Source organism: Etheostoma cragini, chromosome 20, assembly GCF_013103735.1.
Source record: "Etheostoma cragini isolate CJK2018 chromosome 20, CSU_Ecrag_1.0, whole genome shotgun sequence".
In the NCBI taxonomy this organism is placed as follows: Eukaryota; Metazoa; Chordata; class Actinopteri; order Perciformes; family Percidae; genus Etheostoma; species Etheostoma cragini.
Window position 1 is genome coordinate 3679975 of NC_048426.1, and position 21993 is coordinate 3701967.

At 39.6% G+C, this 21993-nt stretch overlaps 1 protein-coding gene across 1 annotated transcript in view; it reads left to right on the top strand.

Moving 5' to 3' along the window:
• The window catches only part of nrxn3a (neurexin 3a), a 191381-nt gene extending 173527 nt beyond the window's left edge, over positions 1–17854 (top strand). The window contains exons 24-25 of the mRNA XM_034857472.1: positions 2678–2759; positions 16636–17854. Of these exons, the coding sequence (XP_034713363.1) occupies positions 2678–2759; positions 16636–16940 (387 nt within the window). The 3' untranslated portion in view covers positions 16941–17854. The remainder of the gene's footprint in view (positions 1–2677; positions 2760–16635) is intronic.
• Positions 17855–21993: the final 4139 nt, after the last annotated feature.

Here is a 21993-nt window from a genome sequence, read left to right on the forward strand (position 1 = left end):
TATACATTCAAGCTAAAAGGTTAAAGCATTATTTCAGCATAAATGAAGACATGTTTGTCATGCATTAAGTTTGTTGTTATAAGTATATAGTTTTTTTGTTTGTTATATTAAGTTGTTTTGCAATACTTCTGTTTTATAATATAAGATGTTCTGGTATATTTAGTTGTAATCCAGCTCTCCAAATGTGTTAGAAACAGAATGGATTTTTAGGGATGCTCCCTGAGTCTGGTTTCAGTCTCTTTTACCCCCACTAATCTTTTCCTGAACTGAGGGTCATAAACCTTAAGTGACATTCCAATTGAAAGATAACGAATAGGCACACACACACACACACACACACAAACACATTTCTGTGGTCTAAAGACCCCACCCTTTGTGAGATAATACTGTTGGTCCGAGAGCCAAAGAGTCAGACAAAGGAAGGGGAAACCTGCAACAGCTTGATCCAGGTAACTTTGTCTCAGGATATCCTATGTAATAAATGGATTCACATTTCAACATCTGAGATTTTGAATGAACCCTGAGAATGGAGCAGGATTTAGCTCCAACACCCCTCACCTGCACTCACGATCTGTGAAGTGGATGTGTGCCAGCTCTTCCAGAGGCAGAAGACAAGAAAGGCTCCTGGCCCAGACGGTGTGTCACCATCCTGCCTGAAAATCTGTGCAGACCAGCTGTCCCCCATCTTCACTCAGATCTTCAACAGATCTCTGGAGCTAACTGAAGTTCCCTCCTGCTTCAAACGCTCCATTATCATCCAGTCCCCAAAAAACCCTCCGTCTCCGGACTAAATGACTACAGGCCTGTCGCCCTGACATCTGTAGTCATTAAGTCCTTTGAAAGACTGGTGTTGGCCCACCTGAAAGACATCACAGTCCCCTTGCTGGACCCCCTGCAGTTTGCCTACAGGGCTAACAGGTCTGTGGATGATGCAGTCAACTTGGGACTGCATTACATCCTGCAACACCTCGACTCTCCAGGGGCTTATGTAAGGATCCTGGTCGTGGACTTCAGCTCAGCGTTCAACACCATCATCCCGGACATCCTCAGCACCACACTCTCCCAGCTCACCAGCCTCCACCTGTCAGTGGATCACAAACTTCCTGACTGACAAGAGTCAGCAGGTGAGGCTGGGGAACATCACATCCAGCACACAGACTATTAGCACTGGCGCCCCCCAGGGGCGTGTGCTCTCCCCACTGCTTTTCTCCCTCTACACCAATGACTGCACCTTAGGAGACCCATCTGTTAAACTCCTGAAGTTTGCTGACTACACAACGGTCATCGGCCTTATCCGGGACTGTTATGAGTCGGCCTACAGACAGGAGGTGGATCAGCTGGCTCTCTGGTGCAGTCAGAACAACCTTGAGCTTAACACGCTCAAGACTGTGGAGATGATCGTGGACTTCAGGAAGAGACCCCCCACTCTTCCCCCATCACCATACTCAACAGCCCTGTGTCTGCTGTGGAATCCTTCAGGTTTCTGGGAACCACTATATCCCAGGACCTGAAGTGGGAGCCCAACGCAAACACCATAATCAAAAAGGCCCAGCAGAGGATGTACTTCCTGCGCCAGCTCAGGAAGCTCAACCTGTTTAAGGAGCTGCTGATCCACTTCTACACAGCCATCGTCCAGTCTGCCCTCTGCACGCCCATCACTGTCTGGTTTGGATCTGCCACCAAAAAGGACAGGAGCAGAATACAACGGACAGTTAGGACTGCAGAAAAGATCATCGGTGCCAGCCTGCCCTCCGTCCATGACTTACACATCCAGAGTCAGGAAACGGGCAGGAATCATCACTGCAGACCCTTGTCACCCCGGACACAATCTGTTCCAGCTTCTGCCCTCTGGTAGGCGCTACAGAGCACTGTACGCCAAAACCAACAGATTCAGGAACAGTTTCTACCCACAGGCCATCTCTCTGATGAACAGCTGACTACTGACCCACAGTGTCAGGTTCAGTTCTGGCCAATAACCCAGTAACACTGTCTCTACAGCACCTGTTTACTGGCTCCACTATTACTCCATTTATTTAGTATTTATTCATCATTCTCATTTCCTATTTCAGAACTGTTCATAATGTTCATACTGTTCATATTGTAATATAATAACTTATTACCATTTATCCCAGTACCCTTTGCACTATGTTGCACATTTAAATATTACTTTTATTGGACTCTTCATTGCACTCATCTCTCTACATTGTTTCTGTTTAGAGTGTGTATATATTGTTTGTTTGGTTGTTTGTTTTAAATGTGTAAGCACATTGTGAGCAACTATGCTCCAAAGGAAAACTCCTTGTATGTGTCTTTATACCTGGTCAATAAAGCTGATTCTGATTCTGAGACAGGGATTACGTGATCACTTGAGGTCATTTGATCAATACTTAGGTCATATGACAGCAACTGAGCCTTATATATGACAAGTGAGCCAACTCACATAAAATGAGGGAGACTGTGAGATGCAGTTGAAGCTCTGAAAAAAGTGAACTTTGAGTTAGGATCTTTTTGTCAAACTACTGTTTCCAAGGTAAACTTTCATGCTCACCTTCTAACTCATTTAGCATATTTCTACTTGTCTTTGTGTGTCTTCTTTGTTTGTTCCTGGTGGCTCTTTGTATTTTGGGTATCTTTGCTGTGGCTGTGACCTCTGATGACCAACGTTCTGCCCATGAAGCATACGGCAGATGACATTGTGTCATCTGCAGAGTGTTCGAGTGATGACGAAGACCTGGAGGAGTGTGAAACTATCCATGCAGGTGGGCTAGGTTAGTTTGCATTTGCTTGCTTTTTTGTGCTTTCTCTCATCTGCACCAGAGGATCAAGGTATCCTCAAAGCATCACACCCCCATGGTTAAACAAAGTGTAACTTCATAAAACAGCCAGTGTAGTGATAGTAAGCATAGCTTACCTGCACATTACCCAGTTACAAGGAAAGTAGGATTATTGAATGCAAGTTGATAATTCAAATTGAATAAAGAAACCAGAACAGACAGTTCCATTCAGTTACCCAGAAACCATTAACATAATGAGCTACACTTGCACATGGGGTCTACCAAAGTAGTTAACATGGTCACCAATATTCATACAAATTCTGTTTTCTGAGAGGAATAATAACGGTTGGTACATGTCATCACAAATATGCAAACTTTGTATAATGGTGAACCATGTTTTCTGCATTGATGCTGCAAAATTTATCACATTGTGTTTGAGTCCACTGCTCCTGCCATTCACTGCTCTACCAATTTTCATTTTGTAAAAATTCATTTTGTCCGTCTTTATTTTGAATTTTTTTCAGCTAAAACTCAGTGTTGTCTAGATAACAGTGATGTTTTGTTTTAGTTTTTTCCATATTCTCTTACTTTGATACATGTAATAGACAGATTTCATTGAATTTCTGTGTACAAGTTTTTCTTTTCTTTTTTGGGTCATACTTTTACTTTTAGATGTACATGTTATTCTGTCTTTTTTGTATCTATATATTAAAAATTCAAAAATGTTCAAGCCTTATGATAACTTAGAGATTCAGTTTGAAAGGATTTGGGAATTTCCATATTTCAGCAACATTCATTTTGTAGGATACAGCAAACAGCCATGTTGTCACTTCTTTACTAAATCAACCAAACTGTCGCACACCTTTCTGAAGGGAATAACAGATCTCTTTTTTTTAAGGATTTATGGCTGTAGCCCGTTCACAACAATACATCACCTTCTAAATACAATGCTTATTTAAATACTCACAGAAATAACTCAACATAAGACATAACTTCATGATATTTACCCTGCCAGAAAACAGAACACTTTCAAAGTGCTGCTTGTGTAAATGACATGTCAGCTTCAGTATTTTGTTTATTTCTTTTTTTGTTGGCTAACAGACAAATCTTCCTGCTACAGTAAATTTCAAACACTCCACTCGTCTGTCACTTACAGATTATATAAAACACTAGGACATAATATTATATGTATATATTATACAAGTTAAAAATAAATCCGTGAATAACTCTAATTGACCAATTTGCTTAAAATGTCAGGAAACCATTGTAGTTTCTATTAAGGGCCTATTTACCATACTAAACAGACGTTTGGTTAAGAAGAATTGCGTCTAAAACTATTTTGCTAAGTTTTACTCCATGACATTTCATAAGAAAATAAATATTTTGCTTTGTGTCAATCATAAACATCAGATTGTGAAATATGTGTAGCCTACTGGTAACATCCGGAAATTCACAAGGATTTCAGTGCTGTTCTCCTGACCACCAGTAGGTTCTTCGTTTTAAAGGTCATTCCCAAATCTTTTCAGAGTATATGAAAGGTTGAGGTCTAAATGGGTTTAAAGATGTGATGTGCAGCCTGAGCTTTATGGGGATTTATGAAGAAAGACAAAGACAGGGCCCCAGTCATCCAATCATGTGTTTACACAGAAATTCACACCATTCTAACCCTAACATCACTTTGACGTTGACAGCGGCATGCTTTTAATTTGAAATTTCCTTTGTTGTATTATTTCCGGAGTCAATGCTTTTTCCTGTTTTGTTTTGTCTTTTCTAAGTTTTTGTTATCGAGACATCATTCTCGTCTATTCGCCAACCAACAAAAAAACACGCTGTTGTATTTTGGCCTCATCGTTTGTGGCATGACGCTTTGGTGGGTGATATTTGTTTCCACATATATTCAGGGTTCCATGTAGCTTTGTACCATGCAGCTTTTAATGAAAAGATCCCTCTCTCCGTTTTCAAAGCAAATCAAAAGGCAAGAAAAGATATTTTCTTACCAAGTTACGTAACTGTTGGCACTTGTATTTGTCTTGTACCCTTCAAATTCTTTAGTCAGTCTTCAAGTCCCTTTCCTTCCCCTGCCAACTTCCACCTAATGACGTCTTTGCTCAATGACTAAATGCATTTGCAATGCATTTTAACCTATTTTAGTGTAGATGGCATAAAACTGTTTTGCTACAAATTCTAGTGTTTTCTACTTTATTGTTTCTCTTTTCAATCGGCTTTGTCTCATTGCCTTTTAGCGTTCATCAGAGTGTGTGGGGTGACACAGAGCTGATTGAAAATTTAAGAAAATAAAGTTCCACTTTCAGCAGGGCAAACTTTGATCATTAATAACTTGCATGCTTTTTGATTAAGCCTTGACTCCAATGCCCCCATGTTAAGACTAACTTGGTTGCTTTTTCTGCAATTGTGTTTAAGTTGGAAACCATTTTTGCGGTCGCACCATCGAATGCCGTCTATCTTACCCCTCACCGTCTTTCTTTTGCCTGTGGCTGTTGTCTGTCTGGTCAGTTTGGAGAAGTGATTCTGTATCTGTTGCAATTCTGTTGTGTTCTCCTTTCAATTAATTTCATAAGATGGCAATGGTTCTTGAATAGTTTGATATCTGATAACCAAGTAAACAGGTCCTATATTTTATCGTAGAGACAATAGATATTCTGATACACAATATGATACTAGTACAAAAACACCCAATGGACAATGATTAGTAATGCAAAATACTCCCATAATCTGTAAAGTAGTACATCTTTACAGATTAACCTGAGTATTGTCACTGTCAATGTCATGTTGAATGCAATACCTTCCCCCATTATGTCAAAGGCCTAAACTAATAACAGGATGTCAAGACACAGGGCTGGGCGCTGTTTATTTCAAACAGCTGTTCCAAGGGGTGCACTATTATATATCAAAACACATGTTAATATCATCTGTTCCGTGCTAGCGGACATGCAAAAGAGAAACAGCTGTGTGTAGCATGCAAAGACGCTGTAGCTGACTGAGCGAGGTTATTCGCTGATTGAGATCAGACGCCTGAATGTCCATCAAAAACCATTTAATGCCTTTTCACACCTAAAAGCCAGATCCCAGGGTCGGGATTTTATTGCAATGTATCAGAGATGGGGACTAGAGTTTGAGACTGGTCCTTAAAAGACTCGAGATGCAACTAGATCCATACATTTCAGAGAATGCCACTTTAAGAATAATGCGTTAGTGTGCTTGTGATGACGTACATTATGAAGTGAGCGTTTTATGTGTATGATGCTTCTGACTTCCCACACCTCCATACAATACTTCAGGTATCTAGACATTCCAGCATAAATCGTTGTCTAGTTTCACTCCCATGAACATTCATATAAACTCTTTTTAACGTATTATTTTTAATCATCTAAGTAACCTTTGTATTCAAATGTGTTTCCTTTTACCAAATTGCATAAAATGAGTTCCAATCAGATTTAGTGATAATTTGTGGGTTTGTTTGAGTCAAACCACAATTTCAGCTGCCCCAATTCTTCTGAGACAACCTCCAGCAGCTGCTGTGGGTTCTCCCCAGAACAAAAGACATTGGTGCCATCAGCAAAACCAACACATTTCACAATACTTGATATGTTTTTATGATTTCCATTATTATTTTCATTATTTTACCGGGGCAGAAGGACTACAATATAAAACATGAACATAGCTGCCAACCCCCCCACCCCTGTCCCAGCCCGTCCCGTCCCATCCAGTCATCACCAACCACACAAAGAAATTTACAAGACAAAATGATACATTAACTATCAAGACCATGCAAAAAGCATAATAATAAATACACACAAAATAAACCAAATTAACATATGTATAAATTAAATGTTTGGTGTGTCAAACTAAGTGTTAAACCAAGTTTAAACAATCTGGTGGGAGTCCAAAAGAAGCAATGCATAATCTTGAACGGGATGAGGCGAACCCTCACACCGCGTAATTAACAAACCATTTTTATATCCTTGACCTTCCCTACTATTGAGAGATTGAGTGTCATCCATCTGTTAACATCACAAAAGATTTATTCAATAATAGATCCAAATTTACTTTAACTAGGTCTTTCAATAAGGGGGGACTAAGATACCCAGATATACTTGCTTGGGCCACTGAAATGCACCTGATTGGAAGGCTGTTAGGGCTGTAAAAGGGAATTCTTTTGACTTGGGCGAATCTATTTTGAGAAAGAGGATACGGAATGGGCAGAACTGCTAGGTTTGAACACAAAAAATATTACATCATCTGCAATAAGCGTATGTTTGTACACCCATAAAGTTATGCTCCCGGTTGAAAGACTTAGTTATTCTAGGATAGACTTTCATATACCCAAATCACTGGCTCCTTCTGCTACAGGATGTGTGTTAGAAAATGTGTTAATCTCTAATCATGCATGGGTGTTCATGGACCTGCTGCCTCAAAGGGAGAAGATGCTTATATAGGTGGTGCCTCAACCCCTGTATTCCACAGCAGCCAGAACATATTGAATGGCTTAGGCCTGAGCTAAAATATTACCTGGTGACCAATTGGTCCAGAGTGTCATCGTCAGGGGTGGCATGGGAGTCCTTAAAGGCTGCGATCACCATATCCGTTTATTGCAAAATTCAATCAATTTTGATTTTCTTAAGATTGGACATAACCTGCCTTCTCTTGATGGGATTCCCCAGCTGATTAACATTCAAGGTGGAGAAAAACATAGAACTTAAGTTAGACGACACAACTGTTTATTAAAATATCACAGCGATTTTCTGAGCACATAACAAATGCATAATGTTGATGAGTAAACAAAACTAAATCCCAAATACTCGGAACACTCTGAAGTCTAAACCTGAACAGTAATGCACAGTCCAACTCAGGGTAAAGTTTGTCTTTGGAGTCCGTAATCCGTTCTGCTCCATACTCTCCGTCTCCTTGTACTGATGCAAAAAAAAGAAAGTGTACGTCCAGAATCATGCAAAAGAAAATTTTTCCAAGCCAATGATCTATATCAGCGCCAGTCAGCTCCAAGAAATATTTGAACAGAAAACAAGAGAAAATCCACACAGACATGACGCTGCCCGTCATCACAATTTAACTCCCTGCCAAGAAATCACTCCTGGTTTTTATATGAATGTCATTGCCCTTTGAGGCATTTAAAAGTCCATCCTTTAAGTTTGGCAGGATTCAGGATTCTAAATCTCAGCTATTTCTTGCACTCCTTGAACTTGTCAAGCTTCATCTGTGTGGCTCCAGAGAAGACTGGATGAAGTTGTTATCTATTCAGGTCAGCTTCCCCTTGCTTCTGGCATTATGCAGTCAGCCTACCAGTTCTCTCTCTGAGGAGCTCAAGACTTTCACCAGTATGGTCCTGGGTCTGTCTCCTGCCTGGTGCTGCTGGCCAGCAGTTTTGTGTGCACGCTTGATCTCCCATTGTCCCTAAATTTTCCTCCTCCTTCTTTAGTCTCAGGAATGCCCACATATGGACAATAATGCACCTGGATCAATTTATCTTTATATATTTCCCAAAGCATATCCACCTCTCTCCTGCTAGCCGCTGGATTATCGTGTCTCTCCCTTTCCGCCGCTTGGAAGGCCTTGACTCTCAACTTCATAAATTCCGGTTACCAGAGTGGAGAGTTTTGACTGCATTTGAAGTATGGAGTGGTAAATTTCCTTCAGACCTTCTAGCTTTACAACTTATATTTTACCAATGACAGCCTGTGTTACACCACTAGCTTGCCGCTCATCTTAAGCGAGCTCAAATGCTTCTGAGTATCTCCACAGGCCGCAAGTATTCCGTTTTTTGACATTTTTGTCTACTACAATGTGTCTCCTCCAGGCTAAGTACAAATATCTCGGGCTAGGTATTTTTAAATGAATACATTAGTACAATATGGAGCCTGTGTCTCCAAACATTAGATATTATTATTAACAAAGTTAGCCTCTGTCCAAACATCTATCTGGCCATTTGGTCACATTAAAATAATGCTAGATACTTTACATTTATCAATATATGTATAAAACATGTAATTTAGGACCTATTATTGACCCTTCTGGCACACCACATATAATACCTAAATATGTTTAGTTATGATCACCCATCGTAATGACCAAAATTGTCCAAATCGTTTAATTTTACAAGTCAAGGGAATTATTTATGAGACCATTCAAGAGAACGTTGTAAAATTGTCAAATTGTCCAAATTGTTTGACTGAGTTCAAGGAAAAATATTAATGACACAATTATAACGGCCTCATCATCTAATGTAAAGCCCGAGCACTTAATGTAGGTTTAGTGTAATGTCAATTATATGTAAACACATCACTACCCTATTTCAATCCCTAATCTCATCTCATCTCAGGATTCTTAACATTACACATCTTAGAGTCAGGCAGGATAAACTCAACATTACATATACAGAGATGAGGCTCCCGTAGTAGGAGCTGAAAAATAAAAAGATCAGTGCCATAATGTTAGAATTTGTTTGATTTTTAAATCGGTATTGAAAAATGTATCATTTATGAATTGGTATCTAAGTAACGGTATTAGTACCGGTATTAGTCTCTTATATCCAGCCCTAGTTATGACGGTGTCATGTCAGTGTTGTCCATACAAGGACAACATTCAAATATAGTGTTACCAAAAGTTCCACTGGTTGCATAAGCACTTTCTCCTTCCAGGATCATTAAAAGTATAAAAAAGAGGTAATGTTACAGGCACCAAGACAAACATGCAGCATCACAGGGATACACACACACAGACACACTCAATGAGCCAATAAGCATGCAGCATTCTTTTTCCAAGATCTAATTATGCTTAGCATGCACTATTCTGACATGCCGTAGCAGGCTCCTTCTAACCTGTATTTAAGAGGCTGATAACCACCCTTTCAATGGAGTGATTACATTATAAACGGTTGAGCAGACACATTCTTTCTTCGCTGCACATTTTTGGATGAATGAATCACTCGATCTAAGATTGATTAATGTTACAGTACTGACTGAGGGCATTTCCTACATAGCATTTGAGCATTGTCCAATTTGCTCAAATCCATTGACCAAATTTGAATACCTTTTGTGTTGTTTGTCCCACCAAACAGTGAAACTAGGGTCCCTGTACTTTGACATACATCACACCCTGTGTGTGTTACTCTTGAGATAGAAAGATGAAAAAAGATAAAGGCAAGTGTGTGTGAGAAGGGAATGTTAAGTGATACACATCTTTATTGGAAGGATAACAATAATACATCTTAATAATAGCATGTAGCTGTCCTCTATTCTTCTTTTTACAACTTGAGAGCAGATGTAAGTGAAATTTCTTTGTCCATGTTGTAAAACCATATGTCGGACCAACATTTAAAAAGTCTGGAATCTGACCTTAGCCATGCATCTGCAAACTTTTCCTGCTGCTTGATTGTAGATAGATTAGATTAATTGTCATTGTGCAGTGTACAAGTACAAAGACAACAAAAGGAGCTTAGTAGGTTAATGTCACGGGGATGGAGAGCTAGAGATCAGTCGGGTGACAGCCGCAGGAAAGAAGCTTCCTCTGAACCTGCTGGTTTGGGTGCAGAGAGACCTGAAATGGTCGGAGGGGAGTGGGGTGAACAGTTTGTGGTGTCATTACTCCCCAATGGAGAGGAGTGAGGACCTGATGATGCATTGCCGTACCAAACTATGACACAGTTGTTGAGGACGCTCTCGATGGTGCAGTGGTTGAAGTTCACAGCAAGTTCTCCAAGTGTTGGCTTTTTAAAGACTAAAGGATCTGCAATTTATCATAAAGCACACTTAAAATGATCTTGACTTGATGTTTTTAAGTAAATTTTATGGCCCCAAGGCAACTACCAGTTTCCATTTAATTTCCTTTGAGCACAGACTAGTCAGCCACGTTATTATGGATTATCAAGTTTGTTTAGGTCCCATCCCCTGACCAGCTATCCTAAACTTAACTACTTGAGGTCAATCAATCAATCAAACTTTATTTATAGAGCACTTTTCATACATTTAAAATGCGGCACAAAGTGCTTTTACAGTTAAATGCACTTTGAGACCCACCACCAACATCCACACACACCCTCTCTCATACATAAACTAACTAACTAATATGGCTGAGCACGGAAAAGCTAAGCTAAGCTAAGGTTAAAAAGGTGGGTTTTGAGTCTGCTCTTAAAAATCTGACCAATCTCTGCAGCCCTGAGGTCCTCCGGCAGGCTGTTCCACAGACTCTCCGTGAGTGTGTCCGGAATTAGGGGATTAATCAAACGGCCAGTACCGGAGGACCTAAGGGTCCGTGAAGGCTCTAACCAATGAGGCTGCTTCGTAGGGCGGTACATGCCTAGAAATTGTGTGCGATCCATAATAACGCTAGTCAGACATTTGCCATCTTATGGAATTTCTCTCCAACTACAATTTTACCTATATTGAAAAACCATGTGTGTTAAATTAGGCAAAATATTAAATGATATGTCAAAAGAAACTTTGGGGTTAAAGCTGGTATCTGTGTCTATACATCCTTTGAGGGTGGTGGAGTTATTGTAAAATATACAGGCCATAGCTGAGGTTTGACAGGTACTTGAGGCTTTGGGCCGATGCCATCTGTACCCTTTGAACCCAACCCCTCCCCTTGTAGTATCAAGTTGGGAATGGAGAGTTATTCTTAGCCTTTGCATCAGTAAGCATTTTGTTAATACTCCTAAAGTGGGAACATCAATGGCGTTCTGAAGATACACATGAAGACACACAAACAGTTCAAGGGAGAAAGATCACAACCCCCAGTTATATTCAAAATTTGTTTCTGGTACAAGAATGCACTGCCACACTCCTTATAATTTTAACTTTAATGCCAGTGTGAAAGCATCCTCTTTAAACCACTTTTGAGTCAGCTTAGTCAGGCATGGTGCATATTGCCAACAATCTAAGGGCGGGTCTAGATAAACTGCAGCTGCCACTTTGATCTTCCACCAGCACAGCCAACATGCACAATGTTAAGGATATCAGCTTTAAACTTGTCTTTTGACTCTTTATCATATCAAATCTGAACACTGCACAAATTGCATTTCACATATAGTCCACGGCAAAATATTATTTATGTATGTTTTGTGTTTTTATATTCTTTCTCCTCCCCACTGTTATTAGTTAAACCCGAGCTGTGTCCCAATTGCATACTACACAGAAATTTTACCAGTTTTTTTTTTTTTGGGTGGGGGGGGCAAAATGATGTTTACTCAAACATGTCAATTTGCAAACAGAATTTACTTGATGTTGAGTGCTGCATTTCACAACAGAAATGGAGAATTGCTTTTAACAAAGTTGGCGTTTGCCTGACATCTGCCTGCACACATGTTGTGTCATAACTAACACATGTTGTTTCTTTCCAGTATATACTGTTTCATTACCTTAATTTCATTATCCACAAATAGTAAGGGATTGGGACACAGTGACTGTCTCCTATTTTTCCCACATTGTTCAGTCTTACCTGCTCCCAGTTTGCTGTGTGTTTTTTTTCTACTTTCCCTAAATGCAACTTACTTTAAGCATGCATCAACATCCTGCAGTACAACTAAAACATAGCCAGAAAATAATAAAAAATAACTCATTTTCAGCCAGTAGCATCTCTCTCTCTGATTTACACCCAGAATGCACGGCTGCTTCATGTTAAAGACTAACATAACAGATAGATTTGGAACACATGAGAGAGGAGCTTGGCCTCTAGTCGAGTGCCTCTCTCAACACTGTCTGTTTTGTATTGTGTGCATCTGGTTGTAGTGTGTGCAAAATTTTGGCTTTGTTCTTTCATCCTAACATTTTTTCATTTGATTTGGTTTTAACTGCTCATAATTCTTTGTAATGATCCAATTGATCACTGGCATTTTGGTTCTGATTATGGTTTTTGGCTTATGAAGTATGTTTAGTTTGTTTTTTTGTCAATCAGATAACATTTAAATCACAGTGTGGAATAATATTCTTTCATAATAGAAATAATATTTTTGGGGATTTGGAACTAGTTTAGTGATTAACATGTGTGTTATATTTCCTGCAGTATGCTTTTCTGGCAAATATTGAATAAAAAAAAGAAGAAGTAAATGTTCAAAACAACTGTTGCACAATCAACTCAACTTCAGGCATTTTTGTAAACATGTGCAGAAGCCCACAGATTAGTAGGTGATGCAGTTCCAGATCAATTGCCATACAAATTGATCTTTGCTGAATAATATTTTTTGTAAGACAAAAAACAAATGAATTGCATGGCTAAGAAGTTGCAGTTTAGGGTTTGTCAGACTTGTCAGTGTTAGAGTTCTTCTGTTCTTTTCTGTAGATGGGCATGTATATTGCTCATTGTTTGTATATCCCCATCCCTTCCTTACAGCCAAAAGCTCTAATGCCGCCCGACCGCTTCGTACTGCCTTTACATGGACATGGCAACTGACTTACACTGTCACCCTCATCACCCTCATTTCCTCTGTAGTATGTTCATAGGTCCCAGCCCTTCTTCACCGTCTCCCTTGTCTTTAGAGATATTAAAGTATAGAGTCATCCATCCATTCTACACTAAAGATCAAATTACAATTCAAGCAAAAACTGTAACATGGATAGATTTAGATTCTATTCAAGTCTATTGCAATGAAAACTATGTAGATACACATTCTTTTGTAAAAACAAATTATTTACCAGGAAAAAACAAAACATAAAAAACAGAATTATGGTGTTTATTTTTTATGTTATGTGTGGTGGATGTATGTGTTGTTGCCTCCCTGTACCGTCGTGTTTTAAGATAGAACACAATCTACAGTGGATAAAATGATCTTTAACATTACCAAGTGGCTATCCAACATTCTTACACAACTTTTCCTTTGTAAACTCTTTTCTTCATGCCTAAATCATGCGGGCAATTTGTTGATGTAAGTTGAAAATACACAGAATACATTTACACTCTTTTTTTCTGAAGATGCAGTTTGTAGAATGTGAAGAGATGGACTTAAAATGTCATTATTGTGTATGTCACAATGAAAGCAAAGTGACATAATAAATCTGGTAGGTGCTACATGTAGAACCATAAGCAACTCCCAGATCCTATGTTAAGGTACACATCTCAATCCCATGGTGTAGGTTGACTCACTATTCATCATTGAATCCTACTCGATATGAACACAACATGCTACATGCTCTACAAACTGCATGTCCAATCAAGCTGTGGACATCTGAATGAGTTTTTTAACAGTGTTTTGAAATGAAACAATACATTTGCATTGATCTACAGACTTGTGTGCTTGTGAATGTTGGTGTTTGTGATTTGTGAGTTAGACAACACAGTTGATTTATTGCTATATAATGTGCTTTTAAGATTCAGTATGCCCACGCTTGATGACAGTAGATACTTTCCATGTCAATGGCACTTTGAATGTTCACTCCTACTTGAGATCAAATTTGCATTATAAATAAATCTAACTTTTTGCACTTCTTCTTAAAAATTAGAAGTGCCACTGTCACCAGTCCAGTCCTCCTGTTTTACTGTTCAAATGTGTGGTTCACCATTGAAGGTAATAATGCAGAAATCACATTAGAACTGAAGTTAATCAACACGTCATAAATAGTCTGCTATGAGGATTTAGGAGGAAGAGATACAGGCTTGGAAAAATAGAGATTGAAATCAATAGTAGGTGAGCAATGTTATGGTTTGAAGCTTATTGTTGTTATTGAAATGCAGTGTGGGGTACGGTCCTAAACCCAGCTCTGTCAAAGCTGCCACACCTCCATGTCACAGCCTTGGTTTTAAGCAAGTACAGCAAAAGACAACGCAAATTTGGTTTAACAAGCAATTATACAGTTAGTCATACAGTTTAAATGCTTTGGTTGTTAGGGAGTACCAACAACAATTGGGCTGATTTTATATTTTACATTTTTTACTGAAATATAAAGAGCATGTAGCCTACGATGGGTTAGAGAACCTGGTCTCCTGTTGTTCTGGTGAGAAAGAGGCTAACTGTAAAAAAGAAGCTGTTAAACACCCAGTGAAGGATAGTTCACAGCACGACTTCCTACTCAGGCTAGTGTTCCACAACGGGTGAGCATTCAGGTGACTTTATTCTCATTGACATAGAAGAACTAAGATATGTTATTGTTCAACATCGTTGTCTTGGTGACACAGAGCTGCTCTTAAACCAGATCATTGTCACTATCTGGAATATCTTTCATGGAAATAGCACAAATTAGCTTCTGGCTTGTTGATACAGTCTGAACACATTTAGAAAGGTTTGTGAAGACAAATTGATATAACTAATATGCACACAGTTGTTGGTAGGGACCTCTAAGTCATGATATTCCAAGACAATAAGGACTTCATATCAAAAATACATCTGTCAAATTTCTCATGACAAATGCTTCGAATGTGCATCCAATTGAATATCAGTCCTATTTGACCAAATGAGTGTAAAGAAATCCTTGATTTGCATAAATTTCTTGATAGAGAATTTATCTCACTGTTTACACACAGCTCCACCTTCACTATTCAAGGGGCTGCACAAAGTGGTTGTTTAATTTCCCTTTAAGATCAAGATCACCCTTACATCAAGAGCAGCTCTGTATCTGAAAAATGTCTGTAGAACCGTAACTGCCGTTTTCTGTATTAGCAAAATAACGCAAAAGGTTTAAGATGATTGGAGAGCTATTACCGAGCAGTAAACACTGCTGTCATTTATATTATAACAGAAATATGTGGTTTGGATAATACATTTTATTTTAACCCAGTTCATGTTACTGTACACAATGATGATGTGAAATTAAAGTTTGTTAAATTAGATGTATCTTATTTAATATGGGGGAGGGGGTGGGATAACAATAATTATAGTATCTTTTGTTTTTAACTATAAATAGCTTTTTATTTCTTTGTATTCAGCAAACAAAGTGTATAAGGTTACACTTTTCACTGAGTTTGCACTTTGGCCTAAATTATCTATTATTTAATTATATTGAGGTGTACTTAACTATGTCAAGCACATTGAATTTGAAGCATAATGTGCTTGATTTGTCTTGCTCATCCATGCACCCCTCTTAAGCCTTTTGAAATGTATCAAATATGCCAATTTTCCTTTCTTTGGTCTTAATCTAGCAGTTTTGAATTGATATGCCAAGTTTTGGTTAATTTTGATTGTCTGCTTTGGTATTCTGTCCAGAGATACGGTGATTTAGTATATTTTATAAAAAACCCAAAGCTGTCCTCTAACATAACTGCCTGTCTGTCTCCAACCCCAGGAGCTGAGTTAGTCATCCCAGTACTTCAGGATCCATTAGCGCACCTCTCGTAGCTACTTGTGCACCCTTCATTCCCACTCCCTCAACCCACCACCCACCCCTGACCATTATTGAGACCACCAAAGAGTCCCTGTCCAAGGCCACTGAGGCGGGGGTACCTTGCTTGTCGGACCGAGGCAGCGATGATTAAGATGATGATGGCTTGGTGATATCGGGGTCTGGCTCTGGGGAAGCGTTCAAGTCTAACCTGCCCCCTACTGGTGATGAAGATTTTTACACGACCTACTCCTTGGTAACAGCTAAGACCTTATCCACGTCAGGCTTTGAAGGTGGCTACGAGACTTTTAGACATAACAAACCTTCAATCTCCAGACGCAGTAGGACTACCACTACCGCCATACTAACCGCCGACCAGAGCCCCACCACCGCCACCTCTGCCTCCACCGCAACCCTCCACAATGCTCCGGCCAAACAGCCGGCTGGCATAATGAATAACCGCGAGCTAAAACCCCAGCCCAACCTAGTGTTGCTTCCATTGCCCACAACTTTTGAGGTAGACAGCAGCAAGCTGAGGGGCCCATTAATAACCTCCCCAATGTTCCGTAATATACCCACAGCACTCCCCACAGAGCCGGGCGTCAGGCGAGTTCCAGGGCCCTCGGAAGTGGTCCGTGAATCTAGCAGCACCACCGGGATGGTCATCGGAATAGTGGCGGCCGCTGCCCTGTGCATCCTCATCCTTCTGTATGCCATGTATAAGTACAGGAACAGGGATGAAGGCTCCTACCAGGTGGACGAAAGCAGGAACTACATAACCAACTCAGCTGTGCAAAGCAACGGCGCTGTCATGAAGGACAAACAGCAGAGTTCGAAAGGCAGCAACAAGAAGCAGAAAAATAAGGATAAGGAGTATTATGTGTGAGTGTGAGACTTTCGTAAAGACGAGAGAGTGAAGAAAGAAAGTGCTAAGAGAACATTGACTTTTCCTTGCAAGGAGCTATGACACATGATGGTATAACATGGAACTTGAATAATCACATACTGTGCTGAGTAGTTGAACTGATATGTACTGTAATATAAAGCACACTTACTATTGTAAGCATAACAACAAGGCTAAATAGCAACTTTAGAGACCTTACTCTTCTATCTGGTCAGAGACGTTATCAGTATAGAAATATTTCACTGCTACATCATTCTCCCAAGTGACTTTTAGAGCTATGTGATCCTTGGCATTAAACAAAAAACTTTTTTTGTAAACTTGTTAATTACAAAAGGCTCATAATCTTATACATTTTCAGCATGTAAGCAACATGTGCTTAACAAGAGGGTCAGGCACACCATCATTGTAGAAGTAAAAAAGGACTCTTCCTGTATCAGAGTATGACACATTTTTATGTTTTACACATAATACAAGTGTGGTGTCCAACTTATATTTGCTTTAAGCAAAAGGGAAAAAATGACAAAAAGAACACTAAGAAAAGAAAACTAGTTCTGTGTATAAAATGATTCCAAGTAAGGAACTTGCCAGGGGCAAGATCTCCTAAAATCTGTTTGCTGTGGCATCCGATTCACCACAATTATTTTCAGTGTTTGACAGAAAGAGTGACCCACTCAGAAGACAGAAGAAGTGGCTGCTCTCTAGGTAAAAAGCAGCTGATTGTAAAATGCATGCCATCCTAATTCTACAGTAAAGTTCAGTATAGTAAAAGTCCAGCATACAGTGTTCAACTTGGACCGTGTTCTCTTAATTGATGCAAAAAGAGTTGTTCACTATCAGAGCAGAACTCCTCTCAAAAATGTTAACCATGGAAAAAACGGTCTTTTAAAAAACAAAAAGGGATGTTATTGATGCACAGCTAGTGGTGGTTTAATCTTTTTGCAAAACTGTTTGTTGGTTTATTGCCTGTTGTTCTCTTTTTCTATGGAGGTATCAGGAGGAAGACAAATGCAGTACTACAACACTGTTAACAAATGTGTATACAGAAATAAATCAAATGTTGAAAGTGTGAATTCTATCTGCTGTCACAGTCAACTGTGTCAAGAAACAAGAAATTTGTTTACATATTTTATTACATGCTAGCTGTTGTACTTTGTAGGTAGGAAATTGTACATATACCATGACAGTTGTAATTTTTAGTACCTCTATTGTACAGACTGAACATATGGTTTATCAGTATTTCATGACAGAATCTGTTAACTGTTAATTTACATGGAGAAAAACTTTAATGGGAATGTGGAGAATCATATCGATATTTCATAAAGAATAAAATGTATTGTTAGCCTAGAGATCTAACCAGAGATGTTTCTAAAGTTGCATGAATATTTAACTACTTGCAGTTGTCCAACAAATACAAGGTGCCCTTCCTTCTGTATCATGGCTTTCTTGTTCTGGGTTACACTAGTGATATTTCTTTTTGAAAAAATAAAGTCAAAGTTATGACAAATACAGAAAGACAAGGAGGTTATAATGGATGGGGGGATCACAGTTTTAAAGAGCTAAAGTGGTGAGTTTTGTTTTTAAAGTGGAACTGGTCACCTCAAATCATTGTCTTGTCACCTTTTTATCATTAGTTATCAATTTTTTTACTGTTCATTTATGTTTCCATTATCTGCCATTGTCATGTAATAAGGTGGAGGTGCAGTCTTCTTGCCTGAAATTCACATTTTTGTGTTGCAATGTTGTTACTTTTCAAAACCTTTTTTCATCAGTTTGATAACAAATAAAACAGTCTTTCCTTTCTCTGAAATTATATTGTAATCCTTGGATAACTCCATTATGCTATTACTCATGGCAATACTGAACCACATTTTCCCTCATTTCGACCATAGAAGAATTTTAGGTCAGTCTCATGGCCGTTCGTGAAATGGCCACGGTAATTGATCTGTTGTATCGTGTACAGGTCATTGTACAGGTCATTAATGTTGTTATTTTCATGTGTTGATTACAAATTTTAAAGAAATGTATTTCAATGGGAAGCCTATTTTGTGATCACAGAACTATCACAGTAGCTAGTAGTGTTGAAAACCGAAATTCCGCGCAGGGATGTTTGCCAGGTGGATGGATCACAGGACTTTCACCCCGGAGACCAGGGATCACGTCCTGCGCGTTGCAGTTCCTTTCCCCGTTCCTTTGTCCAAACCACAACCTTGTACTGGCCGCCGTGTGGCGTTTCATTTCCCCGTTGTTGCGTCCCCCAGAGACCATTTCACGAACTGGCGTGAGACCAGGTTGAATAATTTAGTCCGCATTTCCACTACGTGGTTTCTTTATTTGGTTTTCCACTGCAGATAGTACCTCCTGAGTATAGTACCTCCTATATTTTTGTTCTCTCTATAACTAGGACTAAGACCCTGATCAGATAGAGAGTGTTTTACCAGTCTGGGAAACAAAAGGAAAGTGCTTTGCTCGTTGCTTTTGCTTGCTGTGCGCTTCATTTTTTCCACTGTATGCGCAAAATAACTGTGATGGCTGATTCTGCGGTTGCCTAGCAGTGCAACCTGCTCTGGTTCATCCATCTTCTGCTAATCTGCTTCATCAGAACTGTGTGAATGTGGTTTGATCACATTAGATTGGCAGTGGCCTTATCTGATAAGCAAAAAAGCCCAACCAATTTTAAATTGAATGATGCTTAATTCTGATTGATGCATGAAAATCTGTAACATTAAACAGACTGTCCTCACCTAGAAAACAACCACATAGGTCCATTTACATTTGTTGTTAGGCTGCGTAGTAATTATAGCAGTGGCAAAGAATAAACATAGGGTAAAAGTATAAGAGCTCCAAATTCTGTGTAAAGAGGCAGATTAGGCTGGTGAAAATTTGGTAGAAAACATTGTGCTGCTATTTCACAATATAATTGTTGTGACTTTACACAACAAGCTATATAAGTCGTTTAAGAAAGTGGGTGTTAGCATTGTGAAAAATTTCTCCCTCTGTCCCTCCCTTCTGAAGGGCTTAGCCCTGATATCAGAATCCCAAGGTCGCTGTGAGCAAGAGGCAAAATTGTGAGACTAAAGGCATTTGCATGTGTGTGTGTTTACATATGTGTGCGTGTGAGTGACTGTCAAAGTATGGCCATGCAAGTCAATTGGTAGGCCCAAATCGGAGTTGGAGTACTGGTGCTTGCATGTGTGTACTTGATTTTCCTGTAGGGATCATGTGAGAGAGCATAGGATTGTGAGAAATGCAACAAATGGTGACAAAATTGGTTTCTCTAAAAATGATTAAATGGGCAGTCTTAAGAAATAACTGGTATCCAATGCAATAAATTGGACACCTTTCCAAAAGGTTCTAAAGAGCATAATCCTAAAAACTGGGGGAGGATTTCCCCTGAGACAAATATAAGCATTAAGAACCCGGTTAAGTGAGGGAACATTTCATTGGCCTTCTATTGGTTGGTGAAATTAGATAGTGTTGTAATGCAAACAATCCGAGAGCGCAGGAAAAACCAGAGACGGTAGGAAAAGTCAGAGATCAGAAGATTTGCAAGCGGCAGAAGCAGCCTGAGTACGAGGAGGAAGTTTGAGTACAAGCAGAAAAAATCCATACACCAGCATTGACTTTTGAGTGCGAGAGCAAGGTTTTGAGGGAAATTATTACAAAATCTGATCGTAATATCAGTGAGAAATGCTCTCAAATTGAAACAAAAGAAAAAAAGATTGGAATATAACTCCACAAAAAAAAACCAATAAAATTATCTTAAAAAGAAAGAAGGGTAACTAGATACACATATAACTATTTCTACAAACAATGAAATTATCATTTTATAATGTCTACTAAATATAAGTAATAATTTTATAAGCAAAGTTTTTTTGAATACGTCCTGCCATATAAATATTAGTTACTGTATTACGGTGAAAATAATCAATACTAATCTCTTTCACACTGTAGATCACCTGAAAACAATCAGATTTGGCCAAATTAATGTTACTTAATAGTATTTAACCCACATATAAATCATTAACTAATTATCATTATCATTATTTGCAGCCATCCAAATACTATAGATATGGTTTACAAAGTATTTATTTATCATCCAAATTATCTGCTGTTTCACTCAAGATGTATTTTATCATCTAAAACAAAGTACTTTGTAAAAGAAGCAGTAGTAGGACACAATCTTTTCTGTCCACCTGAGGGTCTTGGAGACGTCCAGGTTCTGGAGGGACAGCAGATTGCAGCCAGTCACCTCCTTAGCAGAGAGGATGACACGCTGCAGCCTGCCTTTGTCCTTGGCTGCAGCGTAACTGATCACTAACCAAATAAACATATGTATAATGACAACACCACAAACGGGGTTTATATACTGTAGTTGATTGGACCATAACAGTACCCCCTCCCCAATGGACCCCCCCAGGCAGACCGCCGGGCTTGTCCGGGTGGGCCGTGTAAAAGTCATCCAGGAAAGTTTGGAACCCCATATCGCACATAAACGGTGACATCCTACTGGCAGCGCTGAGGAGGGAGTTGTGCGTGTACTCAACCCAAGGCAGGTGGACGCTCCACGTGGACAGGATACGGTACGCCGCACACCCAGACCCTGGTTGGCCCGCTCGATCTGTCCATTGGTTTGTGGATGCTTGCCAAAGGACAGTAGCGCCTAGGGCTTGACAGAAGGCTTTCTGGACTTGCGAAATTAACTGGGGTCCCCGGTCGGAAACGATGTCCTGGGGGATCCTGTGGAGGCGGAAGACGTGGTGAACCAGAAGGCGGGCGGTTCCATGGACGTGGGCAGCTAAGGCCGGGGGATGAAGTGGACGGATTTGGTGAGCCGATCAACCACGGTGAGTATGACGTTGTTGCCTTGGGAGTTGGGCAGACCGGTAACAAAGTCCAGGGCGATAAGGGACCAGGGCCGACCGGGGCCCTGAAGGGGGCGGAGCCAACTGGCAGGCGGCTGATGGAAAGGCTTTAAAGAAAATTATGGGAAATTTAGAATAGATTCAAATGTGCAATTAATTAACTATTAACTTGG